Here is a 25,507-nt window from a genome sequence, read left to right as displayed (position 1 = left end):
ACTAAACACTCTCTCATACTCTTGAACCACCCGATAGACTCCTTGTTTCTGATGTGAGGGAGTGGAATCAGTACCCAAATGTAGTTGCTGACACCAGTCCTCCATGTCTTTCTTAGAGCCGTTACCTTCCTCCGGGTGAGATGGAGGCAAGGGTTCCACAGGTTGTATAGAATTTTGATTAGTGGTATATAATTTGGCTAGCGTGGCATACCGGGGCAGGTACACTTCCCTCTCCCCGATATTTATTATGCGAATGGGCACCCTCCCATGGCGTACATTGACCACCCCCCGTGCTGTCAAAATGGTGGGCCTACTGTCTGAGTAAACTGGTTCTACCATTGCCTGGTAATCTCTACCTCTCAGACCAATAGCTGCCCGGCACCAAATCATCATTTCACTTTTTGGGGGCATGGCAATAGGAAAAGGGTCACACATTCTTACGCTACCAATCTCACCGCCGGAGAGTTCCACTTGTTGCCGTTGCATCAGTGCCCGGATCTCTTTCTGGAGCACCCGCTGCTCGCCGGAGCTGGCGTTCTTGGCAACCTGCTGTAAAAGGAAAATCACCTCTGCAAGACAATTTTCAATTACGTTAGTTCCTAGAGTTATTTTTGGGTGACTCTCATGTTTATCAATATCTACAATGATCAGTCCCTGTGCGGCCAGTTCGACTCTACCGATTTTGAGGGTCACCTCTTTAAATCCGATCTGTGGCACGGGCTGGCCATTGCTGGCGATGATACTCAAGTCGTCGTCAGGGTAGCGGGTAATATCCGAGTCATTCCAGTACTGCTTGAAGAGCACGTACGGGATGGTGGTGACCTGTGACCCGGTATCCAGTAGGGCACTCATGGGAATGCCATCCAGTACCACAGGCAAGACTGGACGTCCTCCCACATATCTGTCGCGCCAGTTCGATGGGCCTGGTGATCTTTTTCCTGGGGGTTGGCCCTCTACCCCAGGTTGTGCCCGTTTAAAGAACAGTACCTTTCCATATGTCCGGGTTGACTGCAGCGGCGGCAGATGGGTCGTCCGTCCTCGCTGTATCGGTCACTGGGTCTTCCTCTGGCCGGTGGGGTCCTCCTTGGTCGACGCCACGGGATGTCCTCCGGTCCGGATGCCAGCTGGATCTTCCCTGGGGTGGAAACCTGTAAAGACTGCACAGTTCGGGTTAGCGCAGCAACGCTCTTAGCTAGCTCTTGGACCTGATGGTGTAGGTCTGGAGCCGGGTCATTGTCCAAAGCCTGCGCATCAGCTCCCACAGGCCCTGCCGACAAGGGCGCCGCCTCCTGGTGGTAAGTGATAGGTGGGCGCCTGTGGGTAACAACGCCACCCGGTGCTGGTTCTCGGAGCACCCGGATAGCTCTATCCTTGAACTGTGCAAAGTCCAGATGGGGATCCTGTAAGGCCATTGCCCGCAACTGGGTTCGGTGGGCATTGCAATATAAACCCTCTATAAATTGTTCAGTCAATAGCCTGTCCTCGTTTCCCACCCCATCAGGGTCGGTCTGCTTTATGGCCCTCAGGGCCTCTTGTAGGTTTAGTGCATAGTCCCTTATACTCTCATGCGCTCGCTGCTTGCACCCGTAGAATCTAAGCTTAATCTCGGCTGAGGTGCGGGTATCAAGGGTGTCCTTCAGCCGGGTTAGTATCCCTGCGACAGTCTTCCTCCCAGGTGGCCAGGATTTTACTTCCCTTTTGGCTGCCCCGGTTAGTTGGGCCACCAGGATGCTCACTTTTTGCTCTTCTGTGAGGGGGTACACCTGGAAGAGGCTATCCAGCTTTTCTCTAAAGTCATGCAGGGTATGTGACTCCCCTGAGTACTGGGGTAGCCAAGCTGCTCCCGGGATATAGGGCATGGTGAAGGGCATAACTGCAGCAGCGGTAGCGCTGGCGGGGGTTGAGGCAGTGAAGCTCTCCTCCGTATCCGACATCTTCCTCCCCCCTAGTGGACCGTGGCCTACCTTGCGATGATCCTCTTCCGTAGGCCGCGGCTCCGCAGTGGATCGTCAGGGTTGAGGACCTTCCGTCGCGCTCCTGTGACGTCGGCGTCTGCTGGGCTCCTTCCAGGACCTTACGCAACGTCCGGACGTGAGGCGGGGCTTCAGTTCTCGCGCGCTTTCGGAGTCCACGCCCCTCTTCTTCCCGCGCGGCGTCCTCAAGATGGCGTCCAATGGCGGGAAAACTCCACGGATGGCGGGAAAAAGGTCGAAAATGGCGCCGGATGGCGGGAAAACTTCGCGGATGGCGGGAAGAAGGTAGAAGATGGCGCCGGATGGCGGGAAACCTTCACCACTGGTAAGTTTGAACAGTCTTTGCTTTTCAGGCACGCAGTACCCGGTGGTTGCGGGCACGAGATCCTGCCGACTACGCCAAAGTTGACGCGCCCCTGGGCCTGTGTCGCGCTGCGTTGCGCACGCGGGAGCCTACCCGGAGCCGGATCAGTGGAGGGTTGTAGTCTCGTGGCGGTGACCCGGTCCGTGCCCAGGGAGTCAAACTAGACGGCAGTCTATTAGTAGTAAATAGTTGATGACTACGCTACCCGTTGAGTGCAGCCAGGAAGCTGCTGCTGCAGAGCAGACCGCTGAGGCCGGTGGTAGGATTGTGCAGCGTGATAGTATAACCCCCAACGGGAGGGGTATGGCCTCAGGGCAGCCGACGTGGATGATGGGGGTAGCAGGAACCACTCAGAGACGGTACGGTGTAGTTCAGGGTCTTTACTGGTAACAACGACAGACCCTCCCGGAGTACTTGCTAGCAAATGGGGCCTGGTCAGTCTTTGAGCAGATGGGATCTCCCCTGGCCAGGCGTAGTTGTAGGCCTCCCAAACTGACTGTACTCTTCTGGCTACCTTGCTAGAAGCTGATGTAAGTAGCCCACGTCCCTGAGTGTACCGTGTGGTGCTCACCCGTATGGCCGGTGACTCGGGGCCTTCTAATGGCTTCCGCTCCACGATGGCGGTGCTGGTCCCACGCGTGTGACCGTGCCTTCGGGCTTCTGGGCCAGAGGACCTGAAATCCCCTGCCTGACGGATTCTGCTGCTGGGTAGGAGTTAGTCCCCACAGCCTCGGACTCCGGGTCCGGTAAAGAATCTTCTTAGTCAGGGCGAGCTCTGCAGCTGCCAGCCCCTGACTCCTTGTAACTCTGCTGTTTCCTATGCTGCTTCTTGTCTCCACTCTCCTTGTCTGACTCACCCTGCCTCAGCCCCGGGTTTATACAGGGGAAGTTCTTCCCCTCCCAAGACTGGGCAGGAGGTGTGGCATGCACAGGATCCCTGACCAAAGGACCTCCCACCTGCTCTCAGACATAACATTACATTACTGTGGAAAACCAGACCCCTGGGGTGCCACACAACCCCTTTAAAAAAGTCTTATCACCTCTGGAGATTGTAACCCCTTTTTTCTTCTGACAGAGGGAACGTCTGCTCGAAGGGTTTACATCTAGATGATTGGATATCTCAAACTTAAACTATGGTTTATAGTGGGTTGTCCCCCTCCACATCTTCCTATGACCACCAATTGCTCCATCGTTGCACGGAAACAAAACCTTAAATGGAAGATTCTGCCTGTGTTTCAAGTATCATGAATCGGACATTGGCTGCATGATTGCAACTGTGCATGTTTTACTATGAAATACTGCGGTGTTTCAGGGAAAACATAATTTGAAAAACTGTCTGAAGACTACACGTCTCATTGTTCCACGTCAGGCTCCCGGTGACTTCTCCTGTCCCTGCTCCCCTAAACTGACAAGTCTCTCCTTATACAAACAAATAGGGAAGCCATCAGGGACCTGCCGCGGAATAGTCATCCAAGACGGATTGTCCCTAAACTAAGTTTTCTCTGAAACACTATAAACATTTCAGAGTAAAACATACACAGCTAGTATGGAACTCACAATGCCGATGGTTTGGGCAGCATGAATCCACTGTCAGGTCCCCTTTAAGTCTCATCTCATAGTAAAGGTGTTGTATGGAACAATGCTGGCGAAGGATTAATAGGATACACCATGAACATGCCAGCAGGTTATGATGCGAAAAAGTCCTGTTTCCCAATTTGCAGAAGAGACGGCGCACTATTGTATTCCAAGAGAGATGCAGAACAGCCATTATTAAGATATTATATATATTTGTGTTGGTTAGAAACAATATTCTTATTTCTTACAGAACATGAGTCATTTATGTCTGTACCATTACTGACATGGAAAGTGGTTCATAAGAAGATGCCCTGGAGCATTATACTCCTTCTAGGTGGCGGCTTTGCCTTGGCCAAAGGAAGTGATGTAAGTACTAATATACTTTAATTGAGCAACCCCTTATATATATTGACATATTAATCTATTGATTTTACTATCTTTATAGGCTTCTGGGCTGTCATATTGGCTCGGGGAACAGATGACATTTTTGCATAGCATTCCCGCCTGGGCCATTGCCATGATTTTGTCTTTAATGATTGCGGTTTTTACCGAATGTGCCAGCAATGTTGCCACAGCCACTCTCTTTCTTCCAATTCTTGCCTCCATGGTGAGCTATCCTTCCTTTCAATATAAAATCTGATATTTAGTCAGTCATCAATGTTATATATCATAAAACATTAAATAAGTTGCCCACTAATGGACAATGTTTATTCATTGAAACCCTATAGATTTTTTTATTATGTTCAGCACTCTGGGCCAATAAATAAACAGTTGTCCATTAGTTGACAATCCCTTTAACTAAATAAATGTACCGTAAGCACTAAGCATGAATTACTTGGATCTCCATTAGTTTCCATTGAAACTTTGGGAAAATACAGTACAGACCAAAAGTTTGGACACACCTTCTCATTTAAAGATTTTTCTGTATTTTCATGACTATGAAAATTGTACATTCACACTGAAGGCATCAAAACTATGAATTATCACATGTGGAATTATATACTTAACAAAAAAATGTGAAACAACTGAAAATATGTCTTATATTCTAGGTTCTTCCAAGTAGCCACCTTTTGCTTTGATGACTGCTTTGCACACTCTTGGCATTCTCTTGATGAGCTTCAAGAGGTAGTCACCAGAAATGGTCTTCCAACAATCTTGAAGGAGTTCCTAGAGATGCTTAGCACTTGTTGGCCCTTTTGCCTTCACTCGGCAGTCCAGCTTACCCCAAATCATCTCGATTGGGTTCAGGTCTGGTGACTGTGGAGGCCAGGTCATCTGGCGTAGCACCTAGTGTTGAGCGAACATGCTCGACACTGCTCGGTACTCGCCCGAGCATCACGCTACTCGGGATGTTCGGCGAGCACCGAGCATTTCCGGGTTACTCGGGCGGGAGCTCGGGTCTCTGCCCTGCATGTTTGGCGCTCTTTACAGAGCCAATGAACATGCAGGGATTGCCAGCCAGTCACTGTAATGCCGCAGCCATGTTGTTTGTGGGCATTACAGTGATTGGCTGGCCGCACAGCGTCACCTCGAGTATTTAAAACCGGGCGCCGCCATCTTGGACACAATCGCTCCGGATCAGACAGTGTAGGGACAGCGCTGCTGATTTAGGGAGAGATATATCCTGCAAACTGGTTAGTGTAGGGTCTGTAAAGGCTGCCAGATCAAACAAACAGTCCTTCTCAGGACTAATATCCATCCCAGGTATATCAGGCAGGCTGTATAGGAGACGCAGTGGTTATACCAGCAAACACTGCATTACAGTCCTGTGTGCTGCTCCTGTTGCTGAAATTGCTGGACTTAGCTCCAGGTCCCGGGGGCCAGGAAAAATCCTTTTTTTTCATCTAAATCCTCTTTTTTTTTCCTCCTTCACAATGTACAAATACCCATCTTATTAACCTTTTGGTGCCCCCCCCCCCCCCCCCCAAAAAAAAGAAAGTGTGCCTCTGATTTTTCAGACACAAATATATCTGTTGAAAATAGTCTGGTGTAGGCCAGAGAAATAGAAGTGTGGTTTTAAAGTTCCAGGGGCCATTTGTATCTAAAAAAAACAGTTTGAGTGTGTCGCTCTCTGTTCAGCCGCAAATAAATATATATTTTAAAAAGCCTGGTATACACCAGTAAATTATTACTGTGGTTTTGATGTTCCACGGTAAAACATCTCTATTATCCTGTTTTTGGCATTTTTTGCTGTATAAAAATAATAAGTGTCTCCCTGATTTTTCAGACACAAATATATCTGTTGAAAATAGTCTGGTGTAGGCCCGAGAAATACAAGTGTGGTTTTGCAGTTCCACGGTACAAACCTCTGTATTATCCACTTTTGGGCCATTTGTATCTAAAAAAAACAGTTTGAGTGTGTCGCTCACTGTTCAGCCGCAAATATATATATATTTTAAAAAGCCTGGTATACACCAGTAAATTATTACTGTGGTTTTGATGTTCCACGGTAAAACATCTCTATTATCCTGTTTTTGGCATTTTTTGCTGTATAAAAATAATAATAGTGTCTCCCTGATTTTTCAGACACAAATATATCTGTTGAAAATAGTCTGGTGTAGGCCAGAGAGACAGAAGTGTGATTTTGCTGTTCCACGGTAAAAAATCTCTATTATCCTGCTTTTTGCATTTTTTGCTGTAAAAAAAAAAAAATAGTGTCTCCCTGATTTTTCAGACACAAATATATCTGTTGAAAATAGTCTGGTGTAGGCCCGAGAAATACAAGTGTGGTTTTGCAGTTCCACGGTACAAACCTCTGTATTATCCACTTTTGGGCCATTTGTATCTAAAAAAAACAGTTTGAGTGTGTCGCTCACTGTTCAGCCGCAAATATATATATTTTAAAAAGCCTGGTATACACCAGTAAATTATTACTGTGGTTTTGATGTTCCACGGTAAAACATCTCTATTATCCTGTTTTTGGCATTTTTTGCTGTATAAAAATAATAATAGTGTCTCCCTGATTTTTCAGACACAAATATATCTGCTGAAAATCGTCTGGTGTAGGCCAGAGAGACAGAAGTGTGCTTTTGCTCTTCCACGGTAAAAAATCTCTATTATCCTGCTTTTTGCATTTTTTGCTGTAAAAAAAAAAAAATAGTGTCTCCCTGATTTTTCAGACACAAATATATCTGTTGAAAATAGTCTGGTGTAGGCCCGAGAAATACAAGTGTGGTTTTGCAGTTCCACGGTACAAACCTCTGTATTATCCACTTTTGGGCCATTTGTATCTAAAAAAAACAGTTTGAGTGTGTCGCTCACTGTTCAGCCGCAAATATATATATATTTTAAAAAGCCTGGTATACACCAGTAAATTATTACTGTGGTTTTGATGTTCCACGGTAAAACATCTCTATTATCCTGTTTTTGGCATTTTTTGCTGTATAAAAATAATAATAGTGTCTCCCTGATTTTTCAGACACAAATATATCTGTTGAAAATAGTCTGGTGTAGGCCAGAGAGACAGAAGTGTGCTTTTGCTGTTCCACGGTAAAAAATCTCTATTATCCTGCTTTTTGCATTTTTTGCTGTAAAAAAAAAAAAAATAGTGTCTCCCTGATTTTTCAGACACAAATATATCTGTTGAAAAAAGTCTGGAGTAGGCCCGAGAAATACAAGTGTGGTTTTGCAGTTCCACGGTACAAACCTCTGTATTATCCACTTTTGGGCCATTTGTATCTAAAAAAAACAGTTTGAGTGTGTCGCTCACTGTTCAGCCGCAAATATATATATATTTTAAAAAGCCTGGTATACACCAGTAAATTATTACTGTGGTTTTGATGTTCCACGGTAAAACATCTCTATTATCCTGTTTTTGGCATTTTTTGCTGTATAAAAATAATAATAGTGTCTCCCTGATTTTTCAGACACAAATATATCTGTTGAAAATAGTCTGGTGTAGGCCAGAGAGACAGAAGTGTGCTTTTGCTGTTCCACGGTAAAAAATCTCTATTATCCTGCTTTTTGCATTTTTTGCTGTAAAAAAAAAAAAAAATAGTGTCTCCCTGATTTTTCAGACACAAATATATCTGTTGAAAATAGTCTGGTGTAGGCCCGAGAAATACAAGTGTGGTTTTGCAGTTCCACGGTACAAACCTCTGTATTATCCACTTTTGGGCCATTTGTATCTAAAAAAAACAGTTTGAGTGTGTCGCTCACTGTTCAGCTGCAAATATATATATATTTTAAAAAGCCTGGTATACACCAGTAAATTATTACTGTGGTTTTGATGTTCCATGGTAAAACATCTCTATTATCCTGTTTTTGGCATTTTTTGCTGTATAAAAATAATAATAGTGTCTCCCTGATTTTTCAGACACAAATATATCTGTTGAAAATAGTCTGGTGTAGGCCAGAGAGACAGAAGTGTGCTTTTGCTGTTCCACGGTAAAAAATCTCTATTATCCTGCTTTTTGCATTTTTTGCTGTAAAAAAAAAAAAAAATAGTGTCTCCCTGATTTTTCAGACACAAATATATCTGTTGAAAAAAGTCTGGTGTAGGCCCGAGAAATACAAGTGTGGTTTTGCAGTTCCACGGTACAAACCTCTGTATTATCCACTTTTGGGCCATTTGTATCTAAAAAAACCAGTTTGAGTGTGTCGCTCACTGTTCAGCCGCAAATATATATATATTTTAAAAAGCCTGGTATACACCAGTAAATTATTACTGTGGTTTTGATGTTCCACGGTAAAACATCTCTATTATCCTGTTTTTGGCATTTTTTGCTGTATAAAAATAATAATAGTGTCTCCCTGATTTTTCAGACACAAATATATCTGTTGAAAATAGTCTGGTGTAGGCCAGAGAGACAGAAGTGTGCTTTTGCTGTTCCACGGTAAAAAATCTCTATTATCCTGCTTTTTGCATTTTTTGCTGTAAAAAAAAAAAAAATAGTGTCTCCCTGATTTTTCAGACACAAATATATCTGTTGAAAATAGTCTGGTGTAGGCCCGAGAAATACAAGTGTGGTTTTGCAGTTCCACGGTACAAACTTCTGTATTATCCACTTTTGGGCCATTTGTATCTAAAAAAACAGTTTGAGTGTGTCACTCACTGTTCAGCCGCAAATATATATATTTTAAAAAGCCTAGTATACACCAGTAAATTATTACTGTGGTTTTGATGTTCCACGGTAAAACATCTCTATTATCCTGTTTTTGGCATTTTTTGCTGTATAAAAATAATAATAGTGTCTCCCTGATTTTTCAGACACAAATATATCTGTTGAAAATCGTCTGGTGTAGGCCAGAGAGACAGAAGTGTGCTTTTGCTGTTCCATGGTAAAAAATCTCTATTATCCTGCTTTTTGCATTTTTTGCTGTAAAAAAAAAAATAGTGTCTCCCTGATTTTTCAGACACAAATATATCTGTTGAAAATAGTCTGGTGTAGGCCCGAGAAATACAAGTGTGGTTTTGCAGTTCCACGGTACAAACCTCTGTATTATCCACTTTTGGGCCATTTGTATCTAAAAAAAACAGTTTGAGTGTGTCGCTCACTGTTCAGCCGCAAATATATATATATTTTAAAAAGCCTGGTATACACCAGTAAATTATTACTGTGGTTTTGATGTTCCACGGTAAAACATCTCTATTATCCTGTTTTTGGCATTTTTTGCTGTATAAAAATAATAATAGTGTCTCCCTGATTTTTCAGACACAAATATATCTGTTGAAAATAGTCTGGTGTAGGCCAGAGAGACAGAAGTGTGCTTTTGCTGTTCCACGGTAAAAAATCTCTATTATCCTGCTTTTTGCATTTTTTGCTGTAAAAAAAAAAAATTGTGTCTCCCTGATTTTTCAGACACAAATATATCTGTTGAAAATAGTCTGGTGTAGGCCCAAGAAATACAAGTGTGGTTTTACAGTTCCACGGTACAAACCTCTGTATTATCCACTTTTGGGCCATTTGTATCTAAAAAAAACAGTTTGAGTGTGTCGCTCACTGTTCAGCCGCAAATATATACAGTACAGACCAAAAGTTTGGACACACCTTCTCATTTAAAGATTTTTCTGTATTTTCATGACTATGAAAATTGTACATTCACACTGAAGGCATCAAAACTATGAATTAACGCATGTGGAATTATATACTTAACAAAAAAGTGTGAAACAACTGAAAATATGTCTTATAGTCTAAGTTCTTCAAAGTAGCCACCTTTTGCTTTGATGACTGCTTTGCACACTCTTGGCATTCTCTTGATGAGCTTCAAGAGGTAGTCACCGGAAATGGTCTTCCAACAATCTTGAAGGAGTTCCCAGAGATGCTTAGCACTTATTGGCCCTTTTGCCTTCATTCTGCAGTCCAGCTCACCCCAAACCATCTCGATTGGGTTCAGGTCTGGTGACTGTGGAAGCCAGGTCATCTGGCGTAGCACCCCATCACTCTCCTTCTTGGTCAAATAGCCCTTACACAGCTTGGAGGTGTGTTTGGGGTCATTGTCCTGTTGGAAAATAAATGATGGTCCAACTAAACGCAAACCAGATGGAATAGCATGCCGCTGCAAGATGCTGTGGTAGCCATGCTGGTTCTGTATGCCTTCAATTTTGAATAAATCCCCAACAGTGTCACCAGCAAAGCACCCCCACACCATCACACCTCCTCCTCCATGCTTCACGGTGGGAACCAAGCATGTAGAGTCCATCCGTTCACCTTTTCTGCGTCGCACAAAGACACGGTGGTTGGAACCAAAGATCTCAAATTTTGACTCATCAGACCAAAGCACAGATTTCCACTGGTCTAATGTCCATTCCTTGTGTTCTTAGCCCAAACAAGTCTCTTCTGCTTGTTGCCTGTCCTTAGCAGTGGTTTCCTAGCAGCTATTTTGCCATGAAGGCCTGCTGCACAAAGTCTCCTCTTAACAGTTGTTGAAGAGATGTGTCTGCTGCTAGAACTCTGTGTGGCATTGACCTGGTCTCTAATCTGAGCTGCTGTTAACCTGCGATTTCTGAGGCTGGTGACTCGGACAAATTTATCCTCATAAACAGAGGTGACTCTTGGTCTTCCTTTCCTGGGGCGGTCCTCATGTGAGCCAGTTTCTTTGTAGCGCTTGATCGTTTTTGCAACTGCACTTGGGGACACTTTCAAAGTTTTCCCAATTTTTCGGACTGACTGACCTTCATTTCTTAAAGTAATGATGGCCACTCGTTTTTCTTTACTTAGCTGCTTTTTTCTTGCCATAATACAAATTCTAACAGTCTATTCAGTAGGACTATCAGCTGTGTATCCACCTGACTACTGCAACTGATGGTCCCAAACCCATGTATAAAGCAAGAAATCCCACTTATTAAACCTGACAGGGCACACCTGTGAAGTGAAAACCATTTCCGGTGACTATCTCTTGAAGCTCATCAAGAGAATGCCAAGAGTGTGCAAAGCAGTCATCAAAGCAAAAGGTGGCTATTTTGAAGAACCTAGAGTATAAGACATATTTTCAGTTGTTTCACACTTTTTTGTTGAGTATATAATTCCACAGGTGTTAATTCATAGTTTTGATGCCTTCAGTGTGAATGTACAATTTTCATAGTCATGAAAATACAGAAAAATCTTTAAATGAGAAGGTGTGTCCAAACTTTTGGTCTGTACTGTATATATTTTAAAAAGCCTGGTATACACCAGTAAATTATTACTGTGGTTTTGATGTTCCACGGTAAAACATCTCTATTATCCTGTTTTTGGCATTTTTTGCTGTATAAAAATAATTATAGTGTCTCCCTGATTTTTCAGACACAAATATATCTGTTGAAATTAGTCTAGTGTAGGCCAGAGAGACAGAAGTGTGCTTTTGCTGTTCCACGGTAAAAAATCTCTATTATCCTGCTTTTTGCATTTTTTGCTGTAAAAAAAAAAAAAAATAGTGTCTCCCTGATTTTTCAGACACAAATATATCTGTTGAAAATAGTCTGGTGTAGGCCCGAGAAATACAAGTGTGGTTTTGCAGTTCCACGGTACAAACCTCTGTATTATCCACTTTTGGGCCATTTGTATCTAAAGAAAACAGTTTGAGTGTGTCGCTCACTGTTCAGCCGCAAATATATATATATTTTAAAAAGCCTGGTATACACCAGTAAATTATAACTGTGGTTTTGCTGTTCCACGGTAAAAAATCTCTATTATTCAGGTTTTGGTAGTTTTTTCCGTAAAGAAAAACAGTAGTGTCTCCTGACTGTTGTGACACAAAAATATATCTGTTGAAAATAGTCTTGTGTAGGCCCGACATCCCAGTGTGGTTTCGCAGTTCCACGGGTCAAATCGCTGTACTATCCAGTTTTGGGCCTTTGGTATCTAAAAAAAAAAGCAGTTTGAGTGTGTCGCTCACTGTTCAGCCGCAAATATCTCTATTTAAAAAAGTGTGGTATAATAATTGGATAGCAGACAATACTTCCAGTTACCTGGGCACCACCACCTCCGGTCTGTCTTCCACACGGTCAACTCTTAGTAGCCGTGAGTCTCGACCGCATACTCCTCCTCACCCTGATGCTCCTTCCTCCCACCATGCCGAGTGTCATCAGACAGCAAGTGATCCCACACTTGGACACTCTGAAGAGCTGTTCACTGGTCCATTTCCATATTTGGGCCCCTCGCCTGATACGCTTGAAGTGGTGGAAGAGGAGATCCCATGTTGCGATCCCCAAATATTTGAACAGCCACGGCCACAGGAAGTCGACGTTGGCAATCTGTCACAAGAGGTGGACGATGACGAGACACAATTGCCAGGAAGTGAGGAGAAGGATCGTGGTGCGCAAGTGGAAGAGGAGGAGGTGGTGGATGATCTAGTAACTGACCCAACGTGGAAGGAGGACATGCAGAGTGAGGCCAGCAGCACACAGGGGGAGGGAGGCAGAGTACCCCAACAGGCAGGAATAAGCAGTGTGGTGGCCGCAGACAGAAGGCAGGCAACCGTTCCCCGTAACACCAACACGAGGGACGTTGCCAGTACAAGCGGTAGGTCTTCCAGAGTCTGGAATTTTTTTAAAGACTCTGCTGATAACCCCAAAAAGGCCATATGTTCCACCTGCCATGCCAGCATCAGCAGGGGTGACAAAACTACCAGCCTGACCACCACCAGCATGATCAGGCACATGGCAGCAAAGCACCCGACTTTGTGGGGCGAAACCCAGGGTCCACGAACAGTGTCAGCGGGTGTCACCACTGCTTCTTCCACTGTTGTGCGTGCAATAGAACCCCCTGTTGTGTGTGCAAGGCAATCCCCTGTCCATACTGCATGTAAAGATGCCCCCTCCTCTCAGTCTTCACTTGTTATGGCAGTTTCTAAAGAAACAGCATCAACGTCCACGTCCATGTCCCACCGCAGCGTTCAATTGTCCATATCCCAGACCTTTGAACGAAAGCGGAAATTCGCAGCTAACGCCCCACAGGCCACAGTCCTAAATTCGCACATTTCACGACTGCTTGCATTGGAAATGCTGCCTTTTAGGCTGGTGGAGACGGAATCCTTCCGCAATCTTATGGCGGTGGCCGTCCCTCGGTACTCGGTCCCCAGCCGACACTATTTTGCCCGGTGTGCCATCCTCGCACTACTCAAGCACGTGTCCCAAAGCATCTGCCGTGCCCTCAACAACGCAGTTACTGGGAGAGCCCACCTGACAACGGACACGTGGACAAGTGTTTGTGGCCAGGGACGGTACATCTCTCTGACGGCACACTGGGTAAACATAGTGGAAGCCAGGACCCAGTCGGACCTTGGGACGGAACACATCCTCCCCACACCGAGGATTGCGGGCCCTATGTCAGTCAGAGTTGCCCCCACAGTGTACAGCTCCTGCGCATCCTCCTCCTCCTCATGTTCAGCCTCCATCTCAGATATCACCACATCAGTTACAAGCTGGAAGCATTGCAGTACTGCCTCCGCCAAGCGGCAACAGGCTGTGCTGAAACTCATAAGCTTAGGTGATAAACCTCACACTGCTTGTGAGTTGTGGACAGCTGTGAAAGAGCAGGCAGATCTGTGGCTGAGACCGCTGAACCTACATCCCGGCATGGTCGTGTGTGACTATGGCCGTAACCTGGTGGCGGCTCTGAGGCGAGGTGAGATCACACACGTACCATGCCTGGCTCATGTGCTTAGCCTCGTGGTTCAGCGGTTTCTTAAATCGTACCCCGAGTTGCTAGATCTGCTCGTGAAAGTACGCCGCCTGTCAGCTCATTTTCGCAAGTCGGCTACAGCTTCCGCCGCCCTTGCTGTGTTGCAGCAGCGTTTGCAGCTTCCGGCACACCAACTGGTGTGTGATGTCCCCACATGTTGGAACTCTACCCTCCACATGTTGCAAAGGATTTGTGAGCAGAAGAGAGCAGTTGTGGAGTACCAGCTGCAACAAGGCCGTCGATATTCAGGTCAGACTCCACACATAAGACCTCAGGAGTGGACCTGGATGTCTGACATATGTACCATCCTGACAAACTTTGAGGAGGCCACCAAGATGGTGAGTGGCGATAACGCCATCATTAGTGTCAGCATCCCACCACTTGTCTGTCTTTTGCAACGCTCTCTGCAGAGAATTAAAGAGGAGGCATTGCAGCCAGAGTATGATGAGATGGATCAAGAAGCCGTAGCGGGCGATTACACACAGCCCAGCCTCATCTCATCCCAACGTGCATTGGGGGACAATGAGGGAGAGGAGGAGGAGGAGGAGGAGGAAGAACAGGAGCTGCTATCATGCGTTGTAGACGGTAGTACCTGTACAAGTGTCATACCGTCGGTTCAGCGTGGGTGGCCTGAAGACAGGGGGGAGGAGGAAGAGGAGGAGGAGGAGAGCATGGTCAGTCGTCATCTTGGTGAGGACACGGAAATCTTGCCCGTTACCAGTCTGGCATGCATGGCTGACTTTATGTTACGCTGCCTTAACCGTGACCCTCGCGTTGTCAAAATGTTGGGTGACAGTCATTACTGGTTGGTGACACTTGTAGACCCCCGCTACAAGGAGAACTTTCACTCTCTTATTCCTGAGGTGGAGAGGTCTACAAAAATGGGGCAATACCAGAAGGCCCTTGCTGCAGAACTCTTAAAAAAATTCCCATCTGAACACGCTAGCGGCAGAGGTCACAGTTCGTTGCCCAACCAAGGCGTACAGGCGAGAGAGATGCAACTCCAATCCAGCAGAGGCAGGGGAACACTGTCAACGTTCTGGGACAGTTTTCTGACACCCGCCCAGCTTACAGGCCCTGAGGCGCGGGGTAATCTCAAAAGGAGTGGAAAGTTTCAAAAGATGGTGAGGGAGTACCTTGCCGATCGTACCAGTGTCCTCTGTGATTCCTCTGTGCCTTTTAATTATTGGGTATGCAAGCTGGACACTTGGAATGAACTCGCTCTGTACGCCTTGGAGGTCCTGGCCTGCCCTGCCACTAGCGTGTTATCGGAGCGTGTTTTTAGTGCCGCTGGGGGAATTATAACTGATAAGCGCACTCGCCTGTCAACTGACAATGCTGACAAGCTGACCCTTATCAAAATGAACAAGGGTTGGATTGGGCCAGACTTCTCATCACCACCAAATGACAGCAGAGTAACATAAAGTCAAATCCACTGTGTTATTTCGGGAGGTGTATTCACATGCACCGCTTCACACCCACACATGGGTATACGCTTCCTCGTTTCGGCTGTTTAATCTTCTTCTCCTTGTCCTCAGCCTCCACCACCACTCTACCACCAGGGTGCCAGCATTGCAAGTTCCTCCGTCCTAATTTTTGGCAGCTTTTGCTGGGAAAGCATAAGCAAATACCATGGGACACCCACTCCCCAATAGTGGGACTTATGTTTGTAATATGCTGTACTGCATGGCTCTTGTAAGGGGCATTGCAAGTTGCTCGTCCTAATTTCTGGCAGCTTTTGCTGGGAAAGCATAAGCAAATACCATGGGACACCCACTCCCCAATAATGGGACTTATGTTTGTAATATGCTGTACTGCATGGCTCTTGTAAGGGGCGTTGCAAGTTGCTCCGTCCTAATTTTTGGCAGCTTTTGCTGGGAAAGCATAAGCAAATACTATGGGAGACCCACTCCCCAATAATGGGACTTATGTTTGTAATATGCTGTACTGCATGGCTCTTGTAAGGGGCATTGCAAGTTGCTCCGTCCTAATTTTTGGCAGCTTTTGCTGGGAAAGCATAAGCAAATACTATGGGACACCCACTCCCCAATAATGGGACTTATGTTTGTAATATGCTGTACTGCATGGCTCTTGTAAGGGGCATTGCAAGTTGCTCCGTCCTAATTTTTGGCAGCTTTTGCTGGGAAAGCATAAGCAAATACCATGGGACACCCACTCCCCAATAATGGGACTTATGTTTGTAATATGCTGTACTGCATGGCTCTTGTAAGGGGCATTGCAAGTTGCTCCGTCCTAATTTTTGGCAGCTTTTGCTGGGAAAGCATAAGCAAATACTATGGGAGACCCACTCCCCAATAATGGGACTTATGTTTGTAATATGCTGTACTGCATGGCTCTTGTAAGGGGCATTGCAAGTTGCTCCATCCTAATTTTTGGCAGCTTTTGCTGGGAAAGCATAAGCAAATACTATGGGACACCCACTCCCCAATAATGGGACTTATGTTTGTAATATGCTGTACTGCATGGCTCTTGTAAGGGGCATTGCAAGTTGCTCCGTCCTAATTTTTGGCAGCTTTTGCTTGCAAGGCATAAGCAAATACTATGGGACACCCACTCCCCAATAATGGGACTTATGTTTGTAATATGCTGTACTGCATGTGACGCGCCCCCTGGGCCGTGTGTACACGTGTGTGGGATACCCGGTGCCGGGTCTCTGGGGTCTGTAGTCTCCGTGGCGGTGACCCGGTCCCGTGGCTCAGGCTGGTCTAACCAGTGGCAATCTTTCTTAGGTTTTGAGGTTAATTGTCCGACTGCGCCACCCGTGGATTGCGGTCAGGGAGTACCAACGCTGCGAGGCAGACCGCTGAGGCTGGTGTTGTGTGCGCAGCATAAAATGGGATAACTCCCCTCGGGAGGAGTATAGCCTCAGGGCAGTGAGTGTGGATGATGGGGGTGATGGTGCACGAGCGCAGCAGGAATGACTCAGAGTCATTGCAGTACAGTTCAGGGTCTTTACTGATGATTATAAGGTAGACCTTCCCGGGAGTACTGGCTAGCATAAGATGCCTGGTCAGTCTGTGAGCAAGCAGGAGTTCCCCTGGCCAGGTGGAGTTGTAGGCCTCCCCATCTGTCTGCACTCTTCCTGGCTACCTTGCTGTAAGCGGGTAGAAGTAGCCCACGTCCCTTAGTGTACCGTGTAGTGCTCACCCGTATGGCTGGTGACTTGGGGCCTTCTGTTAGCCTCCGCTCCACGACGGCGGTGCTGGTCCCTTGCTTGTGACTGAGCCTCCGGGCTTCTATGGCCAGAGGACCTGAAATCCCCTGCCGGCTGGTTTCTGCTGCTGGATATATAAGTCCTCACAGCTTCGGACTCCTGTGTCCGGTTCCTATTGTCTTCTGCCAGGGCGAGCTCTGCTCAGCTTCCAGCCCCTCGTCTTTAGCTCCTAGCTCCTACAGAGCTCCTTGCTGTTACTTTCCCTTGCTCTCACTCTGACTCTGACTGTTCTCTGTTCTCTGACTCACTCAACCCCACCCCAGATCCAGTTTATAAGGGCAGAATTCTCCCCTCCCAGGACTGGGGCAGGAGGATGTTGCATGTTTAAGGGATCCTGACCAGGAAACCTCCTACTTGCTCTCCGACGTAATCTCTATTACTGTGGTGACCAGACCCCTGGGGTGCCACACATAGCTCTTGTAAGGGGCATTGCAGTACCTCATAATTTTTGGAAAGCATTCCATTCACTGCTTAGGCCAACAGTGCACAGGAGACCCAGTTGCTATAAATGGAAAAAAAGGTTTAGTTAACGCCCTCTGACCTCCATGTCATTTCCAAGGTGCATTGGAGTGCCTCGAAATTTTTGGTAGGCATTGCACTCACTGTATGCCCTATAACTGTGTAGCCGAACCGCTCCTTTTGTTACAGAAACATATCCTACAAGACATATCTGGGTGACTGGCCTGATATTGATGTGAATGGTACCTGTTCCTCCTGCTCTTTCTCCTTTGCCACTACCTCATCCATCATTTATCACCTGAAGCTTTGTTTTAACAGGAGTCATAGAACTTGGATAGTAGCAGGAAAACATCCAGCAATCCTCGGAGGAGGTAGGATATGCGCCAAAACGCTGACCTCCTGAGGCCTAGCCGCTACTACATACATGCGCTTGCATTACAACAAAACAAAGCAGATGCTAACTTCTATCATCCTCATCATGCTCCTCACCTTGGCACTCTCAACTCCCCTGATGGAGAAGCCAGGGCCCACCGGAGGAGTCTGATAGTCCGGTGGGCTCGGCCAATGCTGCCCTAAAGCAGGCCAGGCTAAGAAAAGTGTGGGAAAGGTTACCGGTACAAATAGGGGTGGCTGGGGATTGAGTATGGACACCAGGCCGCCGACACAGCCATGGCGTGGTGGCCAGATTCCGCCTCCACATGCCTAAAAGGCCCAATTTAAAGTGCAAGCAAGCAAGCAGTATGGTATTGCCGCCTGGGGGTGGGTGGGTGGCAGGCTGCATACTTGCGCTTGTATTGCAAGGAATGGGGGAGGTACAATTGAACACTGCCCTGGGACTAGAACTTGCATGGGGATAGTTGCAAGTCTGCATCTTCTGATGCGGCAAGGATCACTTATGATGGGCACACTTTTAGACAGTGACCTGGGAGTCAGAGATGCTTCCAGGGGTCTTCCCCATGCTGTTCCCATGTCTTTTCAGCACTTTATGCATGTGTCACACAGCACATGGCCAGATAAGGTTGTAAAATGTTAAAATGACATTTCCCGGTGAATGCATTTGTCATAGTTGAAAGCAATACAAAAGTGCAAAAACGCATAAAAAATGCTACTTGTGAACATAGCCAAAGGTGTGGAGGAGTATTTTTGTTTTTAGTCATTTATTTTAACTTATACACAAGTCTTTTCCCTGGAAAGGATGTTCCTTAACATATTTCACAGGAAAAAAGTTTCACTTTCGTTTTATTGTGAGCCTGTAAAAGTGGCTTAATACCTCTGACCACGTTGTTGACAGCAGTGACCTAGGGGTCAGAAATGCTTCCTGGGGCGATCCCCATGCTGTCCCCATGTCATTTGAGCACTGTCACTATCGTTTTGGGCACTTCTTAGGCTTTTAAAAGACTGCCGGGGGTGCCACCGCAAAAATGCTCGAGTCTCCCATAGACTAACATTGGGCTCGTTGCTCGGGTCGAGCACCCGAGTATCACGGCGAGCTCGGCCCGAGCTTCGAGCACCCGAGCATTTTAGTGCTCGCTCAACACTAGTAGCACCCCATCACTCCCCCTCTTGGTCAAATAGCCCTTATACAGCCTGGAGGTGTGTTTGGGGTCATTGTCCTGTTGAAAAATAAATGATAGTCCAACTAAATGCAAACTGGATGGAATAACATGCCGCTGAAAGATGCTGTGGTAGCCATGCTGGTTCAGTATGCCTTCAATTTTGAATAAATCCCCAACAGTGTCACCAGTAAAGCATCCCCACACCATCACACCTCCTCCTCCATGCTTCATGCTGGGAACCAGGCATGTAGAGTCCATCCGTTCACCTTTTCTGCGTTGCACAAAGACACGGTGGTTGGAACCAAAGATCTCAAATTTGGACTCATCAGACCAAAGCACAGATTTCCACTGGTCTAATGTCCATTCCTTGTGTTCTTTAGCCCATACAAGTCTCTTCTCTTTGTTGCCTGTCCTTAGCACTGGTTTCCTAGCAGCTATTTTACCATGAAGGCCTGCTGCACAAAGTCTCCTCTTAACAGTTGTTGAAGAGATGTCTCTGCTGCTAGAATTCTGTGTGGCATTGACCTGGTCTCTAATCTGATCTACTGTTAACCTGCGATTTCTGAGGCTGGTGACTCGGATAAACTTATCCTCAGAAGCAGAGGTGACTCTTGGTCTTCCTTTCCTGGGGCGGTCCTCATGTGAGACAGTTTCTTTGTAGCGCTTGATGGTTTTTTCAACTGCACTTGGGGACACTTTCAAAGTTTTCCCAATTTTTTGCACTGACTGACCTTCATTTCTTAAAGTAATGATGGCCACTCGTTTTTCTTTACTTATTTGCTTTTTTCTTGCCTTAATACAAATTCTAACAGTCTATTCAGTAGGACTATCAGCTGTGTATCCACCAGACTTCTGCACAAGACAACTGATGGTACCAGCCCTATTTATAAGGCAAGAAATCCCACTTATAAAACCTGACAGGGCACAACCTGTGAAGTGAAAACCATTTCCGGTGACTACCTCTTGAAGCTCATCAAGAGAATGCCAAGAGTGTGCAAAGCAGTCATCAAAGCAAAAGGTGGCTACTTTGAAGAACCTAGAATATAAGACATATTTTCAGCTGTTTCACACTTTTTTGTTAAGTATATAATTCCACATGTGTTAATTCATAGTTTTGATGCCTTCAGTGTGAATGTACAAATTTCATAGTCATGAAAATACAGAAAAATCTTTAAATGAGAAGGTGTGTCCAAACTTTTGGTCTGTACTGTATGTGTGAATGTTACATATGGTCCATTGCCAATAGTTGTTGGTAGTTTACAATCAGAGTATGGTCCTCATCACATCACGAAGCCATATTGGAAAGCTGCTCTGATGGACTCTATAACTATACATTACACAGTCATCCATTTACTTGAATAGATACAAGGTAATTCTATATTTCCCAGCAGTAGCCTCAATGAACTTCTCCCTCGAATAATAGCTGGGACCTGCGGATTCTAGTATGTAGATCCACAATGAACGTCTGATAACCAGAGCTGCCTCATTCTATCCAATGCTCATCCTATAAGATTTCCTTAATATTCACTTTTTCCATCATTTTCTTATTTCAGGCTAAATCAATCATGGTAAACCCATTGTACATTATGATCCCTTGCACTCTCAGCACTTCCTTTGCTTTCATGTTACCTGTGGCCACACCACCAAATGCAATTGTCTTCTCATACGGACATCTTCATGTATCGGATATGGTAACTATCTTGACAATTGTTTTGGGAATAACGGCGCACTTGTGAGGATGGTTGAACAAAGAAGTCAGCAACTTTTAGGAAAACTGTGTGGTCTTTAAATGTAATCCCTTAGAGATAAGACCATTTTTGCACTTTCCTTTTGTCCCTTGTCCTCTAGAAGCCATGGATTTTTTATTTCTCCTTCGCCATAGTTATTTCAGAGCTTGCTTTTTTGCAGGATGAGTTGTAGTCTAGAACGGCATCATTCATTTTACAATATAATGTCCGAAAAATTGGGGGGAAAAAATTCCAAGTGGGATGGGATTGAAAAACAAACCTGCAATTCAGCTGTTGTCTTTTTTTCCTGAGTCTGCTCCGAATTGGGAGTGTGCACTTTTTTTTTACCATACAAAAACAGCACTCATTTATAAAGGGTTAAAAAGCATCCACCATGAAAATTTTATACTTGTTCCCAGATATTAGTATACCCATGATTATACACTAATTATCTGCTATAACACCATATTCTGGGAACACCAGAAGTCATTTTATATACTAAGTGCAGTAGGGGAAGGATTTACTAAAAACTTTTAGAAAGTAATAATTTAGGCTACACAGTCTAGGCACCAAATTTATCGCAGTGTTTAATAAATCTGGAGAATCTTAAGAGCTCGTGCACATGAGCATATTTTCAGGCCGAGTTCGATCCGAACATTGGATCACTGTCAGACCAATGTTGTTCTATGGGGCAGTGCACATGTCTGATTTTTTTCCTCGGACAGAGCCAGTCTGGGGAAAAAATTGCAACATGTCGGAGTTTGATCTGATATTCATATTGCACTGCAGGTCAACGAGCCTGTGAAAAACATCAGACTGCACTCGGATGACATCGGAGTGCAGACTGATTTCCACAAGATGGAGAAGATAGAGACATTTTTTTCACCATCTTCTCCTCATCTGAGAGAATCAGATCACACTATGATCAAACTCTGATCCTCTTGACCTGATTCTCTTGGATGAGAAAATATACGCTTGTGTGACCCTAGCCTTAGACTGCCTAGTCTAAGTTTACACTGCCTATTAGTTGGCATAGTTTGCGCTAATAATTTGCTCATTAATACTGTGCTTAATTACACAGTTTAGGTCACAACCTTTCCAGATAAGAAGCACCCCCATTTCTGTTGGGTCACACTTCATTGGAGAACTTTTCTAAAATGTACATAAATAAGTTTTTTTCCAATCAAATTAAGGCAGAGTCAGTTTAGCAAATGCTAATTTCTAACATCTGCCATCCACAAAATCTCATATGATATTTCTCCTGTTTTAGGTGAGAACAGGCATTGTGATGAATATTATTGGTATATTGTGCACCACCATAGCCATCAATAGTTGGGGCCGTCCCATGTTCAACTTGGACACTTTCCCAGTGTGGGCCAATAGTACAGACGGGCAATGATGCAAAATAATTTCAAGAGAAATCACAGTCTCAAGGCTACAACGATGATGAAGAACACTGTTGTTAAATCTTGTGAATTAAATAGCCTCAGTGCGGGTAATGAATTAGCAAGAAACATTGATTCTCTGAACCTTACAATATCAAGGGAAGAGAGTAGAGACAACTGAACAAGAAAACGAAAATATTATGTTGACAGATTAACTACACAAAGAAGTTTCTTCCAAGATTACACGGACTGATTCCAGCATCAGAAAGTCAATGACACTTTTTTGTAAATACGCATTTTGCACAAGTTATTTTTTTTCTGCTGTTTGGTGATTAATAGTAAGATTTAATAGGGAAATCATTAGGATTTCTCTGATATAGTTACAGTATAGGCAACCAATAAATCAGCTAAATCCTGTGTAATCTGTTGTACTGCTAGGAAGGATCTCTCTGAGATCTTACAGTATTTTCAGCATTACAAGGTTTCAGTTACTTAAAGGTTGTTGCTCATTTTGTGAAAATATCATAAGTTTTAGTCTTCCTACATGTTGGCAATTCCCATTCTATGAAAGAAGGAGCATAGACAACTGGATCATTTAGTGCCATTTCGTTCAACTCCATTCATTATTTACTGCCCAGTTTAATGGGCCACAACTTTCCAGTTATGTATATATTGTTAATTTCTTAGTAAATTGCCATGACCAATGAGTTGAAGTTTTTGAAGAAAGTTTATACTTGGCCAAAGCTCATATTGTTCTTCACAGGAAGTGCATCACGGTCAGAATGCCTTTCATAGAGTAATAGAATATTGGTTGGATTGCTGCTTATTATAGTAAGTACCGTATTTTTCGGACCATAAGACGCACCTAGGTTTTAAAGGAGGAAAATAGGAAAAAAAATGTAAGCAAAAAATGTGGTCATGATGCCCTGTTATGGGGGAGGGGGTCTGCTGCTGACACTGGTATTGGGGTAATGTCCCCCAATTCTGTTAATAGCCTCCATCTTGGTATGCATGGTCCCTCCTTCCTGGTATAACTGGCCCCCATCCCATCCTGGTATACATGGCACCCCTTTATCCCCCATCCTGGTATGCATGGCACCCCTTGAGCCCCCATCCTGGTATGCATGGCACCCCTTGAGCCCCCATCCTGGTATGCGTGGCACCCTCTGAGCCCCCATCCTGGTATGTATGGCACCTTCTGAGCCCCCATCCTGGTATGAATAGCACCTTCTGAGCCCCCATCCTGGTATGTATGGCACCTTCTGAGCCCCCATCCTGGTATGTATGGCACCCCTCTGAGCCCCCATCCTGGTATGCATGGCACCCTCTGAGCCCCCATCCTGGTATGTATGGCACCCTCTGAGCCCCCATCCTGGTATGTATGGCACCCTCTGAGCCCCCATCCTTGTATGCACCGCACCCTCTGAGCCCCCATCATGCTGCCTACAAAAAAAATGAACAATTATACTCACCTCCTGTCTCCTCCAGCGCTGTCCCGCTCTGCTGCCGACACTCTCACTGTCTGAGCGGCGCATGGCAGGGGGTGCATGGCGTTCCTGCCATGAGTCCTCACACAGTGTGAGACGCTGTGCTGGAATAGTCACTGCTCCCCAAGCCGGGACTCTGTGCGTGGGGAGCAGTGACCATTCAGTCTGTTCAATAGCCGGCACACTCTGCTACTTTGTGGTCAGTGTGCCTGCTATTAAATACAAAGAAATAGTCAGCACTCCGTAGTCCTCGTTAGTAGTAGTGGTGCACGTGGAGAGATTTCAAACAGAGTAAAGAAATCCCGGCACTCACGTGTATTCGATCAGTTCATTTATTCCACATGTAGGAAAACTACAACAAGACGTTTCAGCCCCTTACAGGCTTTTTTCAATTGTCAAAAAATTGAAAAAAGCCTGTAAGGGGCTGAAACGTCTTGTTGTAGTTTTCCTACATATGGAATAAATGAACTGATCGAATACACGTGAATGCCGGGATTTCTTTACCCTGCCAGCTATTAAAGACCATGGATATTCACTACAACTACCCATGGGAGTGGGTTGTAGCGAATATTCATGAGCTTTAATAGCGGGCACACTGACAGCAGAGCGGCAGCAGGAGCCATGCTGCGGATCCAGTGTGCTGGCTATTAAGAGAAATGAATATTCATTGCTCTCCATGCCCATGGGCATGGGGAGCAGGGAATATTCATTTTTTTAGTAGCGGGCACAGCTAGGCTGCAGTAGGCGGCTGCTGCCTCCTGTGCCCCGCTGATCCTCCGCTGCCGCTCTCCCACACCCACCACCATGCATCCAAACAATAATATAGTATTCAGACTATAAGACACACCCCCCACTTTCCTCCAAAATTTTGGAGGAAAAAAGTGCGTCTTATAGTCCGAAAAATACGGCAATCATTTTACTGTAGTTTTGTGCATGTCTAACCAGCAATAATTTTATGGTAAATGCAGATATGCATTGCCGAGCGTTACATAATGTGCAAATGGCCATGATCTTAGTCTGGTCTCCACCATACAAATTAGAAAAAGAACATAGAACCTGAGAGTTTTCAACAAGACTTAACTATCTAATGTGTATGGTGAACTTCCAAATTAAATGAAATAAATACTGGAATTATAACACCCAATCCTTTTGGCTCCTTTGAAGATCAGCTCAGATATTTGATAGCGGCTTAGTCCATACTTCTCAAACAGAACACATGAATGCGCTGTAAAGCCAGATGTGTGTGTATATTGGGGGATCAAAAGAAATACAGCTGCTCGGATGACTACTATTTAAGGTGTATGGGCACTTAAAGGGGCATTCCAATCTTACACATTTATGACATTTCCACAGAATATGCCAAAAATGTATGGTAGATGCGGGTCACACCAATAGGACCTGCATCTATATCTTTGGGTGCGAGGCCCTGATGCGTGTCACTATTGTAGAGAGGTGACCAGAATTCTCATTCATTTGTATTGGAATTCCGACCACCTCGCCACTGATAACAGCATGCCGCGATGCCTAATTTTCTCTCAAAATAATGCAGCATGAATCCGACACGGATGCTGTGATTTTAGCCAGGTATGTTTTACTCTGAAACGCTGCAGCATTTCAGAATTAACACATAGGACCATACGGCT

At 45.2% G+C, this 25,507-nt stretch overlaps 1 protein-coding gene across 1 annotated transcript in view; it reads left to right on the top strand.

The window, feature by feature from the left end:
- Positions 1-24,192, top strand: part of LOC141232795 (Na(+)/citrate cotransporter-like) — a 211,408-nt gene extending 187,216 nt beyond the window's left edge. Inside the window, exons 10-13 of the mRNA XM_073667833.1 lie at positions 4,163-4,278; positions 4,358-4,519; positions 20,819-20,956; positions 22,263-24,192. Coding sequence (XP_073523934.1) covers positions 4,163-4,278; positions 4,358-4,519; positions 20,819-20,956; positions 22,263-22,391 — 545 coding nt within the window. The 3' untranslated portion in view covers positions 22,392-24,192. The remainder of the gene's footprint in view (positions 1-4,162; positions 4,279-4,357; positions 4,520-20,818; positions 20,957-22,262) is intronic.
- The last annotated feature ends 1,315 nt before the right edge of the window (positions 24,193-25,507 follow it).

This window comes from Phyllobates terribilis, unplaced genomic scaffold (assembly GCF_046119375.1).
Source record: "Phyllobates terribilis strain yellow unplaced genomic scaffold, ASM4611937v1 Scaffold_2__4_contigs__length_985480577, whole genome shotgun sequence".
NCBI lineage: Eukaryota > Metazoa > Chordata > Amphibia > Anura > Dendrobatidae > Phyllobates > Phyllobates terribilis.
Note: the sequence above shows the minus strand (reverse complement) of the source record. Positions and strands in the feature narration are given on the sequence as shown.